This window comes from Pseudophryne corroboree, chromosome 10 (genome assembly GCF_028390025.1).
Source record: "Pseudophryne corroboree isolate aPseCor3 chromosome 10, aPseCor3.hap2, whole genome shotgun sequence".
NCBI classification, from domain to species: Eukaryota; Metazoa; Chordata; class Amphibia; order Anura; family Myobatrachidae; genus Pseudophryne; species Pseudophryne corroboree.
In genome coordinates, this window is record NC_086453.1 from 219,711,661 (window position 1) to 219,730,541 (window position 18,881).

An 18,881-nucleotide genomic window follows, 5' to 3' on the forward strand; every position below is an offset into this window, starting at 1 on the left:
AGTACAAAATATACTCTATCTAAAAATGATATATTGCTAATAGTAACACTTTAATCCTTCCAGTAATGTGAAAAAAAAAATGGAATTTATTTACCTGCAGTTTAATGGAAGATTGTGGGAACAAGGCAGTTATTTTGGTCCTTGCAATTGAGTTACCGCACACAGCAATGGAGCTACAACACAATCTGCAGGTTTTATTTGTGGGTTCTTATCATTGAACACCGTTTACATTGGCGAGACTCTCCTTCACAGACTTCTAGCCATCTTGGTTATGACTGGCGCTGGTCTGTCACTTGTGTTTTACATTGATACAGTACATTTAAGTCTCATCCTAATTCCCCCCAAAAATGGGAATTTAATGCCTTTTAAGGGAATATAAAAATTTTTTTACTTCCTGACCATTAAAGGATTTTGTAACAGTCCAACATTTCCAAACGTTCCTCAAAAAGCATGCAGTATAGTAATCCTGAAGGTATTTTGTGGAGGAAACTTTAAACATCATTTACTCAGTGTGACAATTACTAATTGTTATCCTGTGAAAGCATGTATAAAAGTGTGTTTGTAGAAGTGTATTTCCAATAACTTATTAAAATATACCCATATTTCGGTGGCCTGGACGAGCATGGAGTAGCACTTGCACAGTGCAGCTCTCCAGCCTAAATATCCTGTTTTACTATCCTGGACTCCCTCCCTGGGTCTGAAACTGAGGACAGCGCTGTCTGAATACCCCCTGCCCCTGTGGAGTGAATCCGGGCTGGATATCAGAACTCCCCTAGCTCCTGCAGCCCTGTTTGTCTGCCCGGGCCCTGCTTGGTGCTGGAGCTCCCGCCTCGCACTCACCGCAGACCGGAAGTTCGGCTCCGGCTCCCGCTCTCCATCGCTGCCCGTGTCTCTGGGGGGAGAGGCGAGGGACACCCATCTGCTGCCCGGCGTGCCTGCTGAGGACCTGAGGGGGATCAGCGGAGCTTGAGACACCCTGCACCGCCGAGGACCCGTGCCGCCCGGGGGACCGGAAGTTCGCCTCCGGCCTTTTACCGCCGCCAGCGCTTCTGAGGAGGGAGGTGGGGAGGGCTCGACTGCCGCCATACTAGCCTGCTGGGGGACGCAGCTTTCGGCTACAGCCGCCCGGACTGTCATCCTCCACCGCCGCGGGACCGGAAGTGCGGCTCCCGCAATTTCCCTTAGCCCACTGCAACCCTCAGAGACACTATACTATACGGGGACTTATCTGAGCTGGCTGCAAATTTACAAGGCTGGATGTGTCCTTCCCCCCCTCTCTCTCCACTACACGTCTCTGACCGACCGATCCTGCTCTCACCCTGCCTAGAGGTCAGTACGGGGGACTGCTCAGCTTTGATACACGGCTGTGATTGGGGGGGACTGCCTGACTCCCTGCTCCTTCAGGCGGACATACATTACCTCCGGAAGCCCTGGCCCTGCTGTTTGGCTATACATATTTATAACCTGCCCTGAACCCGCTACCCTTGCTATAGGGTGTTGGCGCGGGCGCCCCCCTCTTGCCTGCTTATATTTGCTTTGATATATCCGCTCGGTTAGGCAGAGCGACACCGTGTTGTCTAAAATGGTGCGCGGCCGCCAAAGTAATGCGGCGGCGGGCGCAATGGATAAGTTTGTCCGGAATCCTGGCAATCAGCGGCGGGGAGGCGGGAATGCTGGATCTGATTCTGCACCACCGTCTCCTGCATATAGTTCCGCTTCCTCAGACCATCCGGATGCTACTCTGCAGAGAGTATTAGATGCGGTGACTGCCAGCGAGGCGCGTCTGGCGGACAAGATTGGACAAGTGCAGTCTGATCTCTCCATTATCCATCAGGACCTTCAACGAGTGAGAGAACGAGTGGGCGAGGCTGAGACCCGTATATCCAATGTTGAAGACTCTGTCGGCCCGCTGGGTCGCCGAACTGATGCTTTGGAATCTCAAATGACAGAGGTGCGCAAAAAACTGACGGATATGGAGGGGCGCTTGCGGCGCAATAACGTCCGTTTTGTCGGCCTGCCGGAAAAAGAGGAGGGTTCATCTCCTGAAGAGTTTCTTCTAAAATGGCTTTGTGATGCTTTTGGAACTGAGGAATTCTCACCTTATTTTACCGTGGAACGGGCCCATAGAGTTCCGATGCGCCCGTTGCCTCCGGGGGCTCCACCCCGCACCTTTATTGCTAAGTTCCTCCATTTCCGAGACCGCGACACAGTCCTACGGCTGGCTCGCACTAAGGGCCCTTTGAAATGGAATGGATCGCCCATATCTGTGTTCCCTAACTTTGCCATGGATGTACAAAAGGATAGGGCTCAATTCCTGCCTGTTAAGAGGAGGCTCCGTGAACTTGACCTGCCGTATGCCATGCTCTTCCCATCTAAGTTGCGAGTAGTGGCTGATGGAGAAACAAAGTTTTTCACGACTCCTCGTGAGGCCACGGCATGGCTGGATAGACGTTTTCCGGCGAGACGTGCCCTGGCAGATCCCTGAGTCTCCAGCCTAACTTCAATGCTAACTCTACTCTGTTTTGCTTTAGTCATGTCTCTTTTTTTTCTCCTCGTGCTCTCATCTTGTTATTACTTATGTGGGCTGTACATGTATGTTTATTAATGCGCGGCAATAGGCTGCGGGAGTGTTGGAATAGGGTTATTGTCCTTTATATTCCTGAATCCTAGTTGCCCTACCCCGCTCCCGCAGGTTCGGCAGGTCAGAGGACTGCCCGTCTGCCTACTTCGATGCTTTGGGTGGGCCCTAGAGGTTATGTTATCTCCTGATGCCTCTGGGGGAATGGGGGGGGGGGGGGGGTTGCGCTTGCGGTTCGCTATGTTTAGCTCTTTAATATAGGTGTATGCTTGTTTTGTGTTGGATATGCACGGAGTCAGGGGGGGATGTCCACGATTTCCCCTCCTATATTGTTCGGGGAGGGGGGGTGGTTGGTGGCTGGAGGCTATCTCTGTTCTCCCAAGAGTCATTATATTCTTGGGCCCCGATCAGGGTATACTTGCACCACTTAATGGTGCAACGAAGGTTGTATATTTGAATTTGGGTATTTGCGTTTAGTTTTGGGATCCAAGTATGCTGCAAGTTGGGGGTGGTATACAGGGTGGGGGGCGGGGAAGGGTTCTGGGTTATGGTTTTACTGTGTGTGGGGATGTATGGTGCGAGTGGATATGGTTCATTGTTGTACTATTTGAGCATTGGTTTCTGATAACTGAACATAAGCATGGTGGAATTGGCTGGCCGCGGGGTGCTACATTTATTTTATTTTTGATGCGTTATGGCTGGGATTAAAGTGTTATCGTGGAATGTGAGGGGTCTTAGTGACAAAGTTAAGAGGTCTCTGGTACTTCGACAGATTAAAACTTGTGCCGCTGATGTGGTCTGCCTTATGGAAACACACTTGGTAGGGAATAAGATTCTTTCGCTAAAAAGGCCATGGGTGGGATGGGCGTACCATTCTACGTATACTTCTGCCTCTCGTGGAGTTTCAGTCCTTATTAAGCGGACCGTCCCCTTCGTGCTGGAATCTGTGCAGACAGACCCGTGGGGGAGATATGTGTTTCTGAAATGTAGATTATTTTACGTCCCAGTCCTCCTTTTGGCGGTTTATGTGCCCCCTCCCTATTCCCCTGATGTTCTTAAAAGGGCTGCCGGGTTCATGGCCTCTTCCCCCAGGATATCGGTTATTTGCCTCTGGGATTTTAATAATGTGCTTGACGCGGCAATGGACAGGCTGTCTAGGTCCCCGTCGACTGCATGCCCTGGGAATACCTCTTTTGCTAATGTGGTGTCGGGGCTGGGCCTGGTCGATCCTTGGAGATTGAGACACCCGTCTCTTAGACAATACTCCTGTTTCTCTCACTCCCATTCTTCGTTCTCCAGGATTGACCTGGCCCTCCTCTCGAACGACATGGTCCCCCGGGTGAGCGATATTAGATATGAAACTAGGGGAATATCAGATCACTCCCCTTTGATCCTCACTTTAGATTTCAACTGCTCTAGGGGCCAGGCTGTATGGAAATTTAACCCATTCTGGCTCGTCCATATGGGGGACGGCTCTGAATTGGTGGCCGCATGGCGGGAATTCTTTGAGTTAAATAGTTCCGGAACTGCTATCTCTACTCTATGGGACACGTTTAAGGCCTTTTTGCGAGGGAGCTTGATTAAGGTAGCTAACCTGAAGTCTTTTTATAAGCAGCGGGAGGTGGTATTGGAGGCCCGGAGCGTCGCCGCAGAGCTGCAATACCTGCAGGATTCCTTAAATAGTTCTAAGTTAGCCTGGTTATCGGCTCAGAAAGAATGGAAGGATTATCTAATGGAGAAGACTCAGCATAGACTCCTTTTCTCCTCTCACACATTTTATGCTACGGGTGATAAACCGGGGGCGTATTTGGCCTCCCTGGCCCGGGGTGATAGACCTAATAGTGTAGTGGTTGAGATTTTAAATTCTGATGGCATCTCCCTAACTCAAACCTTACAAATAGCGGCTGAATTTGCGTCCTACTATAGTCGTTTGTATGAATCTAAACTGGAGTGCACACAATTGCATCTCACTGATTATTTGGACGCTGTTTCCCTCCCCACACTATCCAGCGAGGCCTGTGATCTGCTGGAAGCGCCTATTTCACCTGATGAGATTATGGCTGCTATTAAGGCCTCCCCTAGAGGTAAGGCATCCGGCATGGATGGCATACCTTCAGAGGTCTATGGGCAGCATCTGGATTTTTTTGTCCCTCGCCTTCTAGAGTTATACGGCCAAATTTTTACACAGGAATCCCTCCCTCCATCTATGGCGGAAGCACTGATTGTGGTCCTCCCTAAGCCAGATAAGGATATTAGGAGAGTTGAGTCCTATCGCCCCATATCCCTCTTACCCACTGATATTAAAATATTGGCTAAGGTTCTAGCTGGTAGATTAAATACAGTCATATCTCACATTATACATCCGGACCAGACGGGATTTATGCCCAATAAGTCGACATCTATTAACCTACGTCGATTGTTTACTCATCTACAACTCCCCTGTAGAGACCCCACCTCCTCCATAGTCGTTTCTTTGGACGCCGCTAAGGCTTTCGATTCCGTAGAATGGGCTTATTTGTGGGAAGTTATGCGTAGATTCGGTATAGGCCCAAACTTCATTAAATATGTTCAATTGATGTATTCCTCCCCCTCGGCGAGGGTGGCGGTTAATGGTTTCGTATCTCATTCCTTTCCTTTAGCTAGGGGTACACGACAGGGCTGCCCACTGTCCCCTGCTCTATTTGCTATGGCCATTGAGCCCCTTGCGTGCCTCTTGAGGACGGACGCGGGGATCACTGGCATCAAGGTGGGTGCCCGCGAGGACAGGGTGGCATTGTATGCCGATGACGTTTTGCTATTTGTGGACCGCTATGCTGAGTCTATGCCTAGGATCTTGGAGATTATTGTTGAGTTCGGGCGATACTCTGGACTCCTGATTAATTGGGATAAATCCTTTATTATCCCACTCCGGGGGGAGGCTCCTGCTTCCCCACTGGTGGCCCTTCCGTTGCGATGGGTGGACTCATTCAAATACTTGGGCATCTGGGTGTCTAATGATCCTCAAAAATTCTCCTCCCTAAATATCACTCCACAAATAACGTATCTCCGTAGTCGGGTGAGGGTATGGGGGAAATTACCCTTAACAGTCACAGGGAGGGTAAATATGGTAAAAATGGTCTTTCAACCCAAACTCCTGTATGTTCTCCAACAATCTCCCGTTTATATCCCGCTGAAGATTTTTAAACAAATAAATGGGTTGCTTTCCTCCCTGGTGTGGGCTAGCAAGCGGGCACGTTTGCGACTGGATGCTTTGACCAGATCACGGGACATGGGGGGTTTAGCTCTCCCCAACTTCCGCTTTTATTACTATGCGACGCAGCTGGCGCATGTCTGGGAGTGGGTTACGGACCTCGATGCCTTGGCTTTGCACTCGCTGATGTTGCACCATGAATACCCTGGGGGCTCCCCATTGCAGCTGCTCTTATGTGGTAGCGTCAAGATGTCCACGCTGCCACTGATTAAACAATCCATCCTAATATGGAAATTGGTGCATTCTGTGATGCGAGGCCATGGTATTGATCCTGATACCCCATTGGATAATGCGTACGGGTTACCGGAACTAAATCAACTTCAGGTCAGGGAAGTGTGGGGTAGTTGGGGAGTGCACTCCTTAAGACATATATATAATGACGGGACCCTTACCTCATTTCAACAACTTCAACAGGCACATAATGTCCCCTCGGGGTTCTTTTATCGATTCCTTCAGCTAAGACACGCTTTGGCTACCCAATTCCCAAATGGTCCTCCGATCCTTGTTGACTCCCCTGTCAAATTAATGTTGCAGACGCTAGACTCGGGTCACTTGGTCTCTAAGATATATGGTCGTGTTCTGCAGCTACATCATGCGGATCCTCTGACTGCTCTCCGGGGACGGTGGGAATCGGATGTGGGCATGTTGTCAGATGATGCATGGAGTACCGCTATGGGTGCCCATCGGACTTCCACTTCCTCTGTCAGATACCAGCAAATACAGCTATATATCTTGCATAGAGTATATATGACCCCGGTGAGGTTAGCACACATTGGGGGGTCTCACAGCTCCCAGTGCCCTAAGTGTGGAATCACGGGGGCTGATTTCTGGCATCTACTTTGGGTGTGCCCTGTCGTGTCCCGATTCTGGATGGCTGTTATACGTACTATATGTGATACAGGGGTCCCCTCCTCCATATGCACATCTGCCCTATGTACCCTGTTGATAGTAGACGAAGAAGCTTTAGACCCACCTAGCAGACGATACGCTGTCAACCTATGTGCTTTAGCCAGAGTTTGTATAGCCCGGTTGTGGCTGGCGGGTGAGGCCCCGACGGTTAAGGCCTGGATAGCCTTAGTCAACGAAACTGTCAGACACGAAAAATTTGTGTTCCTGGCAAGGAAGGTGGAGAGGAAATGGGGTGCAATATGGGGCAGATGGATAGAATCTAAATACTTCAAGGATTCATAAATCCAGCCTTGCGTCTTTCTCCTTACTATGTCCTGGTATATTTTGGGGGTAGTTGCCCCGCGGCCGGCCTTACTGAGGTTTATTGAGATCTACTGTGCTTGTTCTAATACGCTGATATCTGTGTTGGAAATGTTATGCTTGGATGTGATACTCGCAAAATATAATCCATCTAAGAACATATGTTTTGGGTGTTAATATTTACAAATGATGTACCATGCGCCCTATGCCTGGGCGATTGATCTATGCACTTGTATGTACGAGTAATGTTATGTTTGTTTGTTTTTGTGTGAAATGTTCATGAAAATCTGAAAACTCAAATAAAAAAGTATTGAATTTAAAAAAAAAAATATACCCATATTTCATATTAAAATGAAAGTATAAGTGTTGTGTTTTCTCCTTAAAATTCAGCGCTGCATCCAATTACTGTAATGACAGCAGTCCGTTTTGGCTGTATTTCAGTGTGCAGTCTTCCAGAATGTTTCCATGCTCAATTTAACCCAGAGTTTTGTACCTGAGAAATTAAGTGTGTCCAATTACAGTGAACACCAAATGTTGAGTATACGTGTATGCTTATTGTCCGAACCTATCTCACATCACAAGTGCCAGCATTGCCGATTGTTTCTCATGGAGCGTGCTGCTTTTAGGCTCGGGAGTTGGCACCATTTCTCTAACTTATTTAGTCAGAGTAATGGTGCCAAGTCCTGAACCTGACAGCTAGCACAGTCTTAGCAAGTGTCAGAGTTGTGAGGAACAGTTTAAAAATGCTGCTTCATACTCCTTTAGTGTAGTAGCACCAGTATTGCCGGGGGAGGGATGGGGTATTAATTACTCGGGCCCATGTCTGATGGAGGATGTACAGCTGCAGCTCTTCTCCTCAGCCCAACACACGCTGCTGTGTGCTGGGCTGCAGTGTGGCCAGGGAGGCGCTTAAAATTAGAGATGTGCACCGGAAATTTTTCGGGTTTTGTGTTTTGGTTTTGGGTTCGGTTCCGTGGCCGTGTTTTGGGTTCGAACGCGTTTTGGCAAAACCTCACCGAATTTTTTTTGTCGGATTCGGGTGTGTTTTGGATTCGGGTGTTTTTTTTAAAAAAAAACCTAAAAAACAGCTTAAATCATAGAATTTGGGGGTCATTTTGATCCCAAAGTATTATTAACCTCAATAACCATAATTTCCACTCATTTTCAGTCTATTCTGAACACCTCACACCTCACAATATTATTTTTAGTCCTAAAATTTGCACCGAGGTCGCTGGATGACTAAGCTCAGCGACCCAAGTGGCCGACACAAACACCTGGCCCATCTAGGAGTGGCACTGCAGTGTCACGCAGGATGGCCCTTCCAAAAAAACACTCCCCAAACAGCACATGACGCAAAGAAAAAAAGAGGCGCAATGAGGTAGCTGTGTGACTAAGCTCAGCGACCCTAGTGGCCGACACAAACACCTGGCCCATCTAGGAGTGGCACTGCAGTGTCACGCAGGATGGCCCTTCCAAAAAACACTCCCCAAACAGCACATGACGCAAAGAAAAAAAGAGGCGCAATGAGGTAGCTGTGTGAGTAAGCTAAGCAACCCTAGTGGCCGACACAAACACCTGGCCCATCTAGGAGTGGCACTGCAGTGTCACGCAGGATGGCCCTTCCAAAAAACACTCCCCAAACAGCACATGACGCAAAGAAAAATGAAAGAAAAAAGAGGTGCAAGATGGAATTGTCCTTGGGCCCTCCCACCCACCCTTATGTTGTATAAACAGGACATGCACACTTTAACCAACCCATCATTTCAGTGACAGGGTCTGCCACACGACTGTGACTGAAATGACGGGTTGGTTTGGACCCCCACCAAAAAAGAAGCAATTAATCTCTCCTTGCACAAACTGGCTCTACAGAGGCAAGATGTCCACCTCATCATCATCCTCCGATTCATCACCGTGTACATCCCCCTCCTCACAGATTATCAATTCGTCCACACTGGAATCCACCATCACAGCTCCCTGTGTACTTTGTGGAGGCAATTGCTGCTGGTGAATGTCTCCATGGAGGAATTGATTATAATTCATTTTAATGAACATCATCTTCTCCACATTTTCTGGATGTAACCTCGTACGCCGATTGCTGACAAGGTGAGCGGCGGCACTAAACACTCTTTCGGAGTACACACTTGTGGGAGGGCAACTTAGGTAGAATAAAGCCAGTTTGTGCAAGGGCCTCCAAATTGCCTCTTTTTCCTGCCAGTATACGTACGGACTGTCTGGCGTGCCTACTTGGATGCGGTCACTCATATAATCCTCCACCATTCTTTCAATGGGGAGAGAATCATATGCAGTGACAGTAGACGACATGTCCGTAATCGTTGTCAGGTCCTTCAGTCCGGACCAGATGTCAGCATCAGCAGTCGCTCCAGACTGCCCTGCATCACCGCCAGCGGGTGGGCTCGGAATTCTGAGCCTTTTCCTCGCACCCCCAGTTGCGGGAGAATGTGAAGGAGGAGATGTTGACAGGTCGCGTACCGCTTGACTTGACAATTTTCTCACCAGCAGTTCTTTGAACCCCTGCAGACTTGTGTCTGCCGGAAAGAGAGATACAACGTAGGTTTTAAATCTAGGATCGAGCACGGTGGCCAAAATGTAGTGCTCTGATTTCAACAGATTGACCACCCGTGAATCCTTGTTAAGCGAATTAAGGGCTCCATCCACAAGTCCCACATGCCTAGCGGAATCGCTCAGTGTTAGCTCCTCCTTCAATGTCTCCAGCTTCTTCTGCAAAAGCCTGATGAGGGGAATGACCTGACTCAGGCTGGCAGTGTCTGAACTGACTTCACGTGTGGCAAGTTCAAAGGGTTGCAGAACCTTGCACAACGTTGAAATCATTCTCCACTGCGCTTGAGACAGGTGCATTCCACCTCCTATATCGTGGTCAGTTGTATAGGCTTGAATGGCCTTTTGCTGCTCCTCCAACCTCTGAAGCATATAGAGGGTTGAATTCCACCTCGTTACCACTTCTTGCTTCAGATGATGGCAGGGCAGGTTCAGGCGTTTTTGGTGTTGCTCCAGTCTTCTGTACGTGGTGCCTGTACGCCGAAAGTGTCCCACAATTCTTCTGGCCACCGACAGCATCTCTTGCACGCCCCTCTCGTTTTTTAAATAATTCTGCACCACCAAATTCAAGGTATGTGCAAAACATGGGACGTGCTGGAATTTGCCCATATTTAATGCACACACAATATTGCTGGCGTTGTCCGATGCCACAAATCCACAGGAGAGTCCAATTGGGGTAAGCCATTCTGCGATGATCTTCCTCAGTTGCCGTAAGAGGTTTTTAGCTGTGTGCGTATTCTGGAAAGCGGTGATACAAAGCGTAGCCTGCCTAGGAAAGAGTTGGCGTTTGCGAGATGCTGCTACTGGTGCCGCCGCTGCTGTTCTTGCGGCGGGAGTCAATACATCTACCCAGTGGGCTGTCACAGTCATATAGTCCTGAGTCTGCCCTGCTCCACTTGTCCACATGTCCGTGGTTAAGTGGACATTGGGTACAACTGCATTTTTTAGGACACTGGTGAGTCTTTTTCTGAGGTCTGTGTACATTTTCGGTATCGCCTGCCTAGAGAAATGGAACCTAGATGGTATTTGGTACCGGGGACACAGTACCTCAAACAAGTCTATAGTTGGCTCTGCAGTAATGATGGATACCGGAACCACGTTTCTCACCGCCCAGGATGCCAAGGCCTCAGTTATCCGCTTTGCAGCAGGATGACTGCTGTGATATTTCATCTTCCTCGCAAAGGACTAGTAAAAGTGGTCTTACGACTTCCCCTCTGGGATGACCATCGACTCCCAGCAGCAACAACAGCAGCGCCAGCAGCAGTAGGCGTTACACGCAAGGATGCATCGGAGGAATCCCAGGCAGGAGAGGACTCGTCAGAATTGCTAGTGACATGGCCTGCAGGACTATTGGCATTCCTGGGGAAGGAGGAAATTGACACTGAGGGAGTTGGTGGGGTGGTTTGCGTGAGCTTGGTTACAAGAGGAAGGGATTTACTGGTCAGTGGACTGCTTCCGCTGTCGCCCAAAGTTTTTGAACTTGTCACTGACTTATGATGAATGCGCTGCAGGTGACGTATAAGGGAGGATGTTCCGAGGTGGTTAATGTCCTTACACACGGCTTGACAAATGTTGTCCGCATTTCTGTTGAAATACTTCCACACCGAAGAGCTGATTTTTTTGGTATTTTCACCAGGCATGTCAATGGCCATATTCCTCCCACGGACAACAGGTGTCTCCCCGGGTGCCTGACTTAAACAAACCACCTCACCATCAGAATCCTCCTTGTCAATTTCCTCCCCAGCGCCAGCAACACCCATATCCTCCTCATCCTGGTGTACTTCAACACTGACATCTTCAATCTGACTATCAGGAACTGGACTGCGGGTGCTCCTTCCAGCACTTGCAGGGGGCGTGCAAATGGTGGAAGGCGCATGCTCTTCACGTCCAGTGTTGGGAAGGTCAGGCATCGCAACCGACACAATTGGACTCTCCTTGTGGATTTGTGATTTCGAAGAACGCACAGTAATTTGCTGTGCTTTTGCCAGCTTAAGTCTTTTCATTTTTCTAGCGAGAGGCTGAGTGCTTCCATCCTCATGTGAAGCTGAACCACTAGCCATGAACATAGGCCAGGGCCTCAGCCGTTCCTTGCCACTCCGTGTGGTAAATGGCATATTGGCAAGTTTACGCTTCTCCTCCTACGATTTTATTTTAGATTTTTGAGTCCTTTTTTTACTGATATTTTGTGTTTTGGATTTTACATGCTCTGTACTATGACACTGGGCATCGGCCTTGGCAGACGACGTTGATGGAATTTCATCGTCTCGGCCATGACTAGTGGCAGCAGCTTCAGCACGAGGTGGAAGTGGATCTTGATCTTTCTCTATTTTTGGAACCTCAACATTTTTGTTCTCCATATTTTAATAGGCACAACTAAAAGGCACCTCAGGTAAACAATGGAGATGGATGGATACTAGTATACTTATGGATGACGAGTGACTGACGACACAGAGGTAGCTACAGCCGTGGACTACCGTACTGCGTCTGCTAGTATAGAGATGATAATGATATTAAAAATATATATATATCACTACTGCAGGTATATATAATATAATGACGGACCTGCTGGACACTGTCAGCAGACTCCTAAACTACTAGTATGAAGAAGATAGAAAAAAAAAAAACCACCACAGGTAGGTATTCAATTATGGACGAGCACTGATGACACAGAGGTAGCTACAGCCGTGGACTACCGTACTGCGTCTGCTAGTATAGAGATGATAATGATATTAAAAATATATATATATCACTACTGCAGGTATATATAATATAATGACTAACCTGCTGGACACTGTCAGCAGACTCCTAAACTACTAGTATGAAGAAGATAGAAAAAAAAAAACCCACCACAGGTAGGTATACAATTATGGACGAGCACTGATGACACAGAGGTAGCTACAGCCGTGGACTACCGTACTGCGTCTGCTAGTATAGAGATGATAATGATATAAAAAATATATATATATATCACTACTGCAGGTGTATATAATATAATGACGGACCTGCTGGACACTCAGCAGACTCCTAAACTACTAGTATGAAGAAGATAGAAAAAAAAAAACCCACCACAGGTAGGTATACAATTATGGACGAGCACTGACGACACAGAGGTAGCTACAGCTGTGGACTACCGTACTGCGTCTGCTAGTATAGAGATGATAATGATATAAAAAATATATATATATCACTACTGCAGGTATATATAATATAATGACGGACCTGCTGGACACTGTCAGCAGACTCCTAAACTACTAGTATGAAGAAGATAGAAAAAAAAAAACCACCACAGGTAGGTATACAATTATGGACGAGCACTGACGTCACAGAGGTAGCTACAGCCGTGGACTACCGTACTGCGTCTGCTAGTATAGAGATGATAATGATATAAAAAATATATATATATCACTACTGCAGGTATATATAATATAATGACGGACCTGCTGGACACTGTCTGCAGACTCCTAAACTACTAGTATGAAGAAGATAGAAAAAAAAACCCCACCACAGGTAGGTATACAATTATGGACGAGCACTGACGACACAGAGGTAGCTACAGCCGTGGACTACCGTACTGCGTCTGCTAGTATAGAGATGATAATGATATAAAAAATATATATATATCACTACTGCAGGTATATATAATATAATGACGGACCTGCTGGACACTGTCAGCAGACTCCTAAACTACTAGTATGAAGAAGATAGAAAAAAAAACCCACCACAGGTAGGTATACAATTATGGACGAGCACTGACGACACAGAGGTAGCCACAGCCGTGGACTACCGTACTGCGTCTGCTAATATAGAGATGATAAAGATGATAGAGATGAACAAAAAAAATATAACACTACTGCAGGTAAATATTTATATAATATAATGAATGACGGACCTGCTGGACACTGTCAGCAGAATGCGTTTATAGAATAAAAAAAAAAACACCACAGGAGTGTTTAACTTTTTCAGGCAGACAATATACTGGTGGTCACTGGTCAGTCACACTGGCAGCAAAAGTGTGCACTGTACTCCTGCTATAACTGCACCCCAGTCTCCCCCACAATTCAGTTGTGTGAGCAGTGAGCACTCAGCACAGTCAGATATACATAGATATATCATGCAGCACACTGAGGCTGAGCACAGATATGGTATGGAGCGTTTTTTTCAGGCAGAAAACGGATTAAAAAAAACTAGCAAAACTCTGCACTGACTGTACTCCTCCTAACAGCTCTCCCCAATCCTCCCCACAATAAGCTAAGCAGCAATCAGATCAACTAACTACTAACAGTAACTATAAACGGAGAGGACGCCAGCCACGTCCTCTCCCTATCAATCTCAATGCACGTGTGAAAATGGCGGCGACGCGCGGCTCCTTATATAGAATCCGAGTCTCGCGATAGAATTCGAGCCTCGCGAGAATCCGACAGCGGGATGATGACGTTCGGGCGCGCTCGGGTTAGCCGAGCAAGGCGGGAAGGTTCGAACCTGCCTCGGACCCGTGTAAAAAGGCTGAAGTTCGGGGGGGTTCGGATTCCGAGGAACCGAACCCGCTCATCTCTACATAAAATACAATTTTTTTCAGTCGTTTTTTTCTAAGAATGCATGGCCATGCCTACTGTGATTAGGTCACGCCCCCTAAAAAGTACTTAGGCCCAGCCAGGCTCTCTACTGACCTGAGCACCACACCAGTTCTACAAATGAACAAGTGCTCTTCTTACTTAATTGTGCTTAGCACACACAAACACGTTTGAGATGGTAGAATCTCTGTCTCTCGCTACTATTCAAACTACGGCACTGTGCCTTTCTGTTGTCTCCTTCTATTTGTTATATGTACTACGTGGATTATATTTAGTTATGTGGATAGAATGTCTCACAATCCATTGTTAAGAACATTGTATTGTACTTGTAACCATCTGGGCTCAACTGGCTTGCTTTCAGAATGAGAAATGTTAGACAAATATAACAGGGAAATAATATCCAACGGTGACGAAACGCGTTGGGCGTGGCTAACTAAGGATGTGTTTTACCAGCTGATGAGCAGTGTAAAGTCCGGGAGCTGAGACGCTGTTTTATGTGAGAACTGCAGCCAGACCTGTGCGGGGCAAGCCGCTTGCTGTGATTTGGAGACAGCGGTGATTCCTTCACTTATTGGTGCTTTTAAACCTTGATGTACGTGAGCATATGTTGTGTGCAGTAAAAGCAATTGATTTTTTATCTCACTGAGTGCGCCCTCAGCTGTTCTGACGTCATCACTCTCCGGCTGTCTCCGTCCCGAAGCAAGTTGTCCAGTGATCCGACCCGCGATCACCGCTGTTAGCGGTTTGACGTGGAAGGCAGGAGTCCAGGGATTCACGAGACGAGGTTCGGGGTGTGCTGGGAGTTATAATTGAGTGTATCATGTGGTAACCAGCCCACCCTGGTTTATTTGCGGTACGAGTCTTGATATCTAAAAACGTACTGTCTGTGTCTGAGAGTTTTTGAATAAAACGGTTTTACACTATGAAGCGCCCCCTCTTCACATTTCTTTGCTAGATATATATATATATATATATATATATATATATATATATATTATATATATGTGCGTGTGTGTATGTGTATATATATATATATATATATAGCACAAACGGGAACAGCCCGGCACTCCACTCCAAGATGATGTAACTGCTGCGGTGCCCTCCCGGTCAGGAACACAAGGTCCCGAATAATCAGATAGAGTAAGGTGGGCGGCACTCAATACAGGCTTCACAGCTGCAGAAAACGATACTTTATTAGGCCAACATGTTTCGGGGACCAAACCCCGTCCTCAGGACCAGACAAGGCTCACTAAACAAACACATGCATTTATACACACTAAACACGACAAACATTAGTGCAGATCATACTCACCTGCGTTTGTTTAGTGAGCCTTGTCTGGCCCTGAGGACGGGGTTTGGTCCCCGAAACATGTTGGCCTAATAAAGTATCGTTTTCTGCAGCTGTGAAGCCTGTATTGAGTGCCGCCCACCTTACTTTATCTATATATATATATATATATATATATATATATATATATATATATATATATAATATATAAAAATATGTGTGTGTGTTCTGCTCAGGTTAGCCTCCTTCTCTAAAACGTTTGAAAAATGATGTGTGCATACTTTCACTCTGCCCAACTCCTCTCCTGGTAGGTACGTACAGCCAAATCCGGAACCACCAAGGAAGATTTTGCATTGCATCTCTGCCATCTTGTGTTTGGTAAATGAGGCCCCTGCATAGAATGATAATTTTGTTTGTTTACCATAGTGTGATATAATTTATCCACTAGGGCTAGGTTGTTTTGAAGTCTATAGCGCAGTCCGGCAGCAGAAATCTCGAGGCCTGGTACATTACTGTGTCTGCCCTCCCCCCATCCCATCTCTCTCTTTCTCTCTCTCTCTCTCTCTCTCTCTCTCTCTCTCTGTGGTCTCCTCCTTTCCACCTGATTCTGAACCCAGGAAAGATGTTATATAGAATGTCAATTAAATAAAGTAAATATATACTTACCACATGCTCATTTCATCCAGTTCTCTTGTTGAAGTGCTGCTGCAGCTGCATTGGGGGTAGGGAAAGAGGAGCAGACAGACATTGCTACTGCAGGTTGCTTCTTGAGCTTGTACTGCAGCCAGTTTGCTGCCTCCTGATCTTCGGTGGGCATGGCAGAAGTAAGACAGAAGACCCGGCTGGGCACAGTGTAGCATGTAATGACACAGCCACAGCGATGTCATTCCCTACTATGGCACATGTGCCACATGCACAAGGTTATGGGGGTTGCTGGGGAGAGAGTCACCATGTGGGTTACCCTGGGTGGCTTTAATGTGTTTTGGGGGCTAGTTGCACGGTGCTGGCTGGTGAGGTATGCATATTAACCAGATTTACGCTCAGCAATCATGTTTTTTGCCTTTCTGAACCTCTGTATCTTGGGCATGGGAGGGATATACATTTGTACCTCCCTGTCGCCGGCCTGCTATAGCCCAATTGTAATAGCCTGCAATTTGCAATGGTGTCAGGGCCAGGTTGGGTTTGCCTTTAAAATGAATTGCCGCTTTAAATCTAGCAGCTATATTGCTGAAATCAGGCTGGTGCCCACAAATCTCAGGCTAATATATTTAAGCCTATGGGCTGGATGTAATGAAATCCGATTTCACGGGTCGTGCGGGGTGCGTGTCGAACTCTGATGCTATTTTTAAAGTGGTACTCATGTACAAGGCAAAACCATGCCTTATAAATGATGAACGATTAAAAAAAAAAAAAAAAGCTCAGCGTTCGGCCAGCTTGGACTTCATTACATCCGGCCCTATGTCTGATATTTAACTTTAGCTTAACTAATATACAAACAAGTAATCACAGAAATAAGAGTGCATGCAATGGCTGTATTAGTGTTAATTCACCATTCCAGGATGAGCTCATTCCCTATAACTTGGGGCATAAACCGTGTGTCCGTTGGCTGTTGCTAGATATGGTTGCCACAGATAAGTTTTTATTTACTTGCTTTGTCCATTTGATGGCTAAAACTGTAACTATACACTTATGTGTGACTGCATATGGAGAATCCATTATCCCACTGAGATCAGTTTATCTGAAGTCATTTTAATCGTCATCACCTTGGACTACAATTCAGCACAGTTATTTATAATAGTTTGAAAGATCACTGAGATGCAGCAACAATGGACTACGTTCCAGTCAACAATGTTACCATTCATTTACCTTCAAAGTGTTTTTGTCTTTTGTTACAGATGGCTTGGAAAATATGGGTCATGGCTGCCAACTCTTTGTCTAGGGGCACTTTCAGTATGATGTAGAGAACATCTCAGTAGTTCTGTTATAATACATTTTAACTGTTATTTTCAAGAATCATTTGCTATTTGACCCCATCTTTTTGTTCATTGTTGGTGTTTTTTGTATGCTCCCTCAATGAGTTTGATATTGTACTGTTGCTAATCTGGCTTTATTGATCTTGTAATGTATATTATTTAACCTTGTCTCCATTGCCCTAGGAAGCAGATACTGATGACAACCAAGGAACTCTTGGCTTTGATGAGTTCTGTGCATTTTATAAGATGATGTCCACAAGGAGGGATCTGTACCTGCTAATGCTGACCTACAGCAACCACAAGGACCACCTGGATTCAGATGACTTGAAACGATTCCTAGAAATTGAGCAAAAGGTAATTTATCTCTTTTTATAAACAACGGTTACCTGCCCTAAAGATCATATAATAAAGAAAAACGTAATAAATGATATTGCTGAATCGGTTTAGGGAAAAAACCCTAAGATTGTCTTTCTTCATTCTTATGACTTCTATCCGTTCTGCCTCACAGGAGCAATGATGGATATTCAGTATTGCAGTATTCAGGATTAAGTCACCAATATCGGAAAGCTGGATATCTATTTTTTACCGAACAGCAGAGAATATTATTTGATAAATATATAAGAAATTGAAATCTATTACATGGCAAAGTAATATGTATTCCATCACAGAGGCTGTTATACTTTTGTGAAGGGTTGTAATTGCCTTTTTCCCTTCACTATGTAATTCGTTACAGCCAACACTTCTCTTTTTATTGAAGCTGACATTTCATGTTGAGGTAGACTAGAAACTTTTTTATCTTCATAGTGATAGGGGGGGGGGGAAGAAATATAATCATTTTCTCAGTGTTTGTTAAAAATAAAAACAAATAAAGCACTGTAGCTATTAAAGAGTCATTTTGTGGGGTTGTCTTGTTATAATAAACTATTCAACTATGTGTAACTTAATAGCAGCCATCATTTTCAAAGTTTGAAATAGATTTTTGTGTATTAAGATATTCTGTCCCCTATACATTTTGTATATTGACATTTTGGTGTAATTTATAGTGCAATAAAATGCGCGTGTTGCCACAGACAAGGCCATTTTTAGTGATGTATATTTTAGCGTACTTTGCATTAAGTGTTTCTAAAGTCAATGTGAATAAAGGGTCTGAGCCAGGTGCTTTCCACCCTCTGTTCTCTGATTACTTAGGGTCTAATTTATGTTTGGAAGGAATTGCACAGCAGCATGGAAATGACGCTGACCTTGGACCCATCACGCCCTTAAAACGGGGGTTTCACGCCAGGTGCCGCTTCAGCTCTGCCCCCACATGCTGCAGTCTGTCAATCATGCTGTGGCTGATGGGGGACTACAAGCAATATCACGAGACCTGTTCTGCACATGGCAAGAACAGATCTTGTGTCTGCACAGACCCCCAAATATTGTACGCTAACCATCG

The 18,881-nt window shown here is 46.1% G+C and overlaps 1 protein-coding gene across 6 annotated transcripts in view; it reads left to right on the forward strand.

Annotated features, from left to right (window-relative positions):
* PLCH2 (phospholipase C eta 2) overlaps nt 1–18,881 on the forward strand; it is a 1,361,647-nt gene that overhangs the window by 1,028,450 nt on the left and 314,316 nt on the right. For all 6 annotated transcript variants that reach the window (XM_063943084.1, XM_063943088.1, XM_063943089.1 and 3 more), the window contains one exon: nt 17,630–17,800. In XM_063943084.1, the coding sequence (XP_063799154.1) occupies nt 17,630–17,800 (171 nt within the window). The remainder of the gene's footprint in view (nt 1–17,629; nt 17,801–18,881) is intronic.